At 32.5% G+C, this 5,264-nt stretch overlaps 1 protein-coding gene across 1 annotated transcript in view; it reads right to left on the bottom strand.

The window, feature by feature from the left end:
• Positions 1 to 4,411, bottom strand: part of LOC106690337 (DNA damage-regulated autophagy modulator protein 1) — a 20,882-nt gene extending 16,471 nt beyond the window's left edge. Inside the window, exon 1 of the mRNA XM_014435742.2 lies at positions 4,313 to 4,411. Within this exon, the coding sequence (XP_014291228.1) occupies positions 4,313 to 4,380 (68 nt within the window). The 5' untranslated portion in view covers positions 4,381 to 4,411. The remainder of the gene's footprint in view (positions 1 to 4,312) is intronic.
• Between the last annotated feature and the right edge of the window lie 853 nt (positions 4,412 to 5,264).

Genomic DNA, 5,264 nt, shown 5'->3' with positions numbered 1-5,264 from the left:
ATTTTATTATTATTTTTTTTCCTTTAATAAGAACATTTTATATAGTTAGGGGTGTCATTTGTATGACTACACCCCCTCATAATCAACTGTTAAAAAATATATATATAATATAAGTTATATCAACCATGTAAGGCTGATATAAAAATAAAGATCTGGTATAAAAAAAAAAAAAAAAAATGAAATTGAGAAGAACGAGAACCATTCCACTTATTTTCCCATTAAAATAACTTCGTTTTTTAAACAAAATACTAAAATAAATATTTGTTTTTATTACAGTTAGTATATCAGCAAAGAGTAAGTCAGTAATGTTGAGATCTAAATGGATTGAAGAGTAGTCTATTTCTCGCACTGTTTTGCTTTAGTTGCCGTATTTTATATTACACAAGCACTTACACTGCTTGTAGATTTCCAGAAAAAAGGCATAGAAATACCTTGCTATTTATTCAAGTTAAATTGTCATAAATTTCAAACTGAATTATTTTTATATTAAAAACGAAATAAAAGAGTTATCTAACAGAAAGTATACAAAACTACAGATGGAGTGTGGTGGCAGCGTGGTAAGGCGCGATGCTACTAGCTCCAAGAACCCGGTTCGAATCCGGCTGGGCAAAAAATTGTTTACTGAAATTCTGTTACACTGTAGCCATGAGTCAATCCTGTGGGTTAATGGAGCCGTCCTTGTGTCCACCCAGGCTCATAAATTCGGTACCTTCAATTTGGTAAAATTCTGGTAGTGGAGTGTGATTTTGAACAAATCACATCCTTGCATAACCGTCTAGTAACAGTACTTCCTTACAAAGTACTTAACCCCTTCATGGCTTATAACGGTGCATATTAGATACAACGCTAATGTAGGATTTCAATCCAACCTGACGGGATTAGACGGATCTGTTTTTATTTTCAAATCATTATGGATGAATCATCGATACAAGGAATCGATGGCAAGGCTCGTAAGTAGCCAATGAGCTTTCAGTCGCTATGTGAACAGGGAAAGTTCATTTCCTCGTAAAGCAGGAGTCCCCACTGAAGGCCACTGCAACAATTATTGTGTGACAATGAAGTACGGTTGTTTATTAGCAAAATAGGTCTGTTTATTATTTATGATTGCGGGGGAGTCAACCCGCTTTAGTTGGCATATCGGCAAAAGGATCGATCCGAACAGTGAAAACGATTAACGGGATAGGAGATTCCCATGCCTCAAATGTTACTATATGACTTATTTATAAATATTTTTGTAATAGTTCAATTTAATATAATTATTTTCCCTGAGGATTTTTATCTAGCTAATCTAAATATTGAATATGAAATATTGAGCCCCTAATATTCCGTCGTTTACTTAAGAATAAATAAATGTCCTAAGAATAAGTTGATAGACTTACATATCCCCTATTTCGTTTAATTCCATCACTCATAAAGACGGATTTAGGATATCCCATGTAAATAGTTCAGATTATTTAATACAGCGTTAATCGTCTGTAATCCACTTATATTTATTATACAAGATTTGAAGCCTCAATATTTTATGATCCCTTCAGGGACAATTAAAAAAAAAAAATAATAACATAGATGAATATTTGCATATTATTTTGCAATAAAAAATTGTATATTAATTAATCATTCTTCAATAAAACGTTACTTTGTCTATGCATTGGGTTTATATTTTTTAGTAGCCTGGTTAGTGCATCGGGGAGTTAAGCAGAGACAAGTTAAAGAACTTTGGCGGAGCTTAGGCGGCAAAATTACTTTCATAGGAGGGTATATATCCCCCCCCCCCCTCACCGCTACATAATTTTAGACAATCGTATTATTAAACTGACACTGACTTGAATTTTCATTAAATTCGTGTTATATTCTTTTGATCCCTTTAGCTAATACATTAGTTGATAGTTATTATAAAAAATAAACAATTGATTTTATATTTATAATGAGGTGAAGATAGTTGACCGTACGTAAATAAGAGAAGATGGCTGGAGGTAGTCAGCAGAAAAACACAGATAAACAAAAATAATTTATTTGTGCCGACGGTTCGACCTGATTTTCAGGTCTTCATCAGGGCTATAAACAAAAAGAGATAACAATCATTATTATAGAACATAGATTAAGATCATTAATTAGATCTAGATCATTAATCTAGAAACATAGAAATAAAATAAATAATAGATTAACAAATTTGGAAATATAATAAATTTTTATGTTTCTCTGATTGATGGTTGTTTTCTCTTTTTGTTTTATAGTCCTGATGAATACCTGAAAATCAGGTCGAAACTTCGGCACAAATAAATTATTTTTGTTTATCTGTGTTTTTCTACAGACCGCAACCTCTGACCATCTTCTTATTTTATATTTGAAAAAACAAAACAAATAAATCTGTCACTAGCCATTTTATTTGAAAAAAAAAAATCTGACTAAATCGTGATGCTAACAATTAATAACAAAACTTTTCACCTGATGTTCTTAAAATAAAATTTGGTACGGTGCACGCATCACAAACCTTTCACTCCCTAACCTACACACGTCCCCAAGTTTTGTGTAAAATAGTGAGCTCGTGTTGAAGTTAATAATATTTTTGTGGAATTAAAAAAAAAAAATCGAAAGACCAGGGAAGGCCAAAATTATGTAGATTTTTTTATTTTTCAGTTGCTAAAAAACTTCGTGTTTTAAGGTTTCTCGAGGTGGTTATAACAAATATAAATTTTTCATTTCTGAGAATTTAACACTTTAACAAAATAAACTGAAGCCTTGAAGCAATCTTGGCTGTTCTCCGTTCAAATCGGTTGTATTTTTTTCTATCTTAGTTATTCATAAAATTCTGTAATACTTTGTATTTATACATTGCTTATTATTGCTAACAATTTGAAGTCAGTTTCTTCAAATAAACAAAATAAAATGCGCTGTAGAGGATGAATGTTTGGAAACTTAGGCATTTAAGTCCTGTTAGACTATTTTAATGAGAATAGGACCTATCTATTACTAAAGAGTAATTAATTGCTCATTAAATAACTGAAATCTCACAACTCAAATTTTTTTTTTATGTTTTCACAATTAATTATTTTGAGTTGTGAGAGTCTTCAATAATATCTTAAATATAACTATTAACGTACTTGGGATATGTATGTACTAATGTAGCCTTCACGTGACGGCTTTACATTATTGTTTTTTTTTTTTGACAACTCAATTTATATGCGGCGTCATCGAAAGCGGTACTTACGTACTATTCTCTAACGTTATTATTGATTTAATTGGATTGCTATCGAATTCGACTCACCGAATATGTGAACAATCTCCAATGAATCCTGCTAAGTTGATATCGTGGCTTAAATTCGCAATATCAGTCTATGGTATCTTATGACCCACAACAACAAATCATAAGGTTGACAGGATAGTAAAGAAGTTCTCCAAAAGCAATTGGAATAATTATCATTATATTATATTTGTCTATTCGCGCTGCAAGGGTGAATCAAAGGAACCAATAAGCTTCTTGTCAGGCAGCACAAGGAAGATGTAGAGTTGGGCTAAGCACGTTTAGTGAACTTCAAACTGATGGTCAGTTCATTTTTTGAATGGATGGAGTAACAAAGTTGATATTACCAGTGAGACCATTCAGATATTATAAATCTTAATGTCTATGAGAATACCCAGATGTATCCAAAAGTGGTATACAAGGAGCAAGTTGTGTCACTAAAATTAATAAGAAGAGGGCATATTTCTAAGGAGTTTTTGGATGAATAATTTTGCAAGGTTTCAATTTAGGGCGACTTTTTAACTTTTATACTAGGAAACAATAAGAAAAAAAACTGGCCTAAAGTTAAATATTTTAATTTGTAATCTATGGTTGGTTGTCATATATGATGACACAAAACGAAATGGTAATCACAGCTAGAAATATTTATTATATAAATTTGAAAGTTAATACAATTGGCATCTTATAAGAATGTTCTTGATGGTATGAATCTGGCGTGATGAACTAGGCAGGACATGACCTCTGACTTAGTCTTAAAATGAAACGTATGGAGACTACTAATTTAGAGGATTCCCCGTCTAAAAAAGGCATGACTGGGCTTCTGATAGCAATTCCTGGATAGTGAAAGATCTTGAGTATCTAGAAGTATAAAGAGTACCTTCCTAAGAAGTTTGGATGTAAGAGGAAATTATGAGAAATATTACTACCAGGAAAGAGCTGACATGACTGAGCAGAAAGGCTCCGAATGGTCCAAGTAACACTTCACAAGTATCGAGATGAGGAAGATGTATAATTTACTTAGCAGAAATGTTATCTTGATTACTTATTTGCGTAATGGTTAAGATGACTCACGTTATGAGAAAGGAGACGGGGACCAAGAAGGCGATGCCGGCCGGTAAGAGGTGCAGCCCCTTAGCCATCACAACGGGCACTGAAGGCTCTTATCTCGACTATCATCGGGTATCTGTTCGATTTGTAGATATCTATAAGGATTAGCAAGCAGGGAGTATTATAAGGTATTTTTAACTTTTTTCAGTGGTGATCGAGTATTCAAACGGAAAGATTGTGCAAAAATTCTTTAGAAAAGTGTATTGTTTTGTTTTCCTTTATTCTCAAGAGCGCAATTATCCTCCATTTCTTAAGAGATATAGATTTACAATCGTATTCAATATGTTGATAATGTTATCTCAGATTTAAAAAAAAAAATTTTTAATAAGATTTCTTACTTACTTTAATTTGATTCGTAAATATTTATAATTATACTTGTTTTCACTATTCTTGATACAAATAGTTTGCTATTTATGAACTGTTGTTTCAGCACTGTTTGCAATTCGTTAATTTATTCCTTCAGCCTCGCCTACCTATTGGCTAGTAGGATTGTTTGCAATGGTTAGATATTACTCATGGCAAGTTAATGATACACTCCTGCAAGTAAATCAATTACTGAATACATATGCAAAGAGCTGTGCATATGCATACCTGACGTGAGCGAATTTCTTGAACCTCGGGAAGTTTTCCTTACTTACCAATTGGGGAGAGTTCTCTACAATGGAGACGCAAGTTCCTATGATTCTCTTCAAATGCAAATGCTGTGCCGGAGGTGACCTCACACTGTTTCCGGATTACTATATGTAAGGAATTGAAATCAGTGTCCTGACCCAAAACGGTATTCACGATGCTCAGTATAACATGTCAAAGTGTGTTAAATCGAAATAATATAGTATAACATGTCAAAGTGTGTTAAATGGAAATAATATAGTATAACATGTCAAAGTGTGTTAAATGGAAATAATATAGTATAACA

This window comes from Halyomorpha halys, unplaced genomic scaffold, assembly GCF_000696795.3.
Source record: "Halyomorpha halys isolate HHAL.00 unplaced genomic scaffold, Hhal_1.1 Scaffold1666.1, whole genome shotgun sequence".
Taxonomy (NCBI): Eukaryota; Metazoa; Arthropoda; class Insecta; order Hemiptera; family Pentatomidae; genus Halyomorpha; species Halyomorpha halys.
This window is presented reverse-complemented; position numbering and strand designations above follow the sequence as displayed.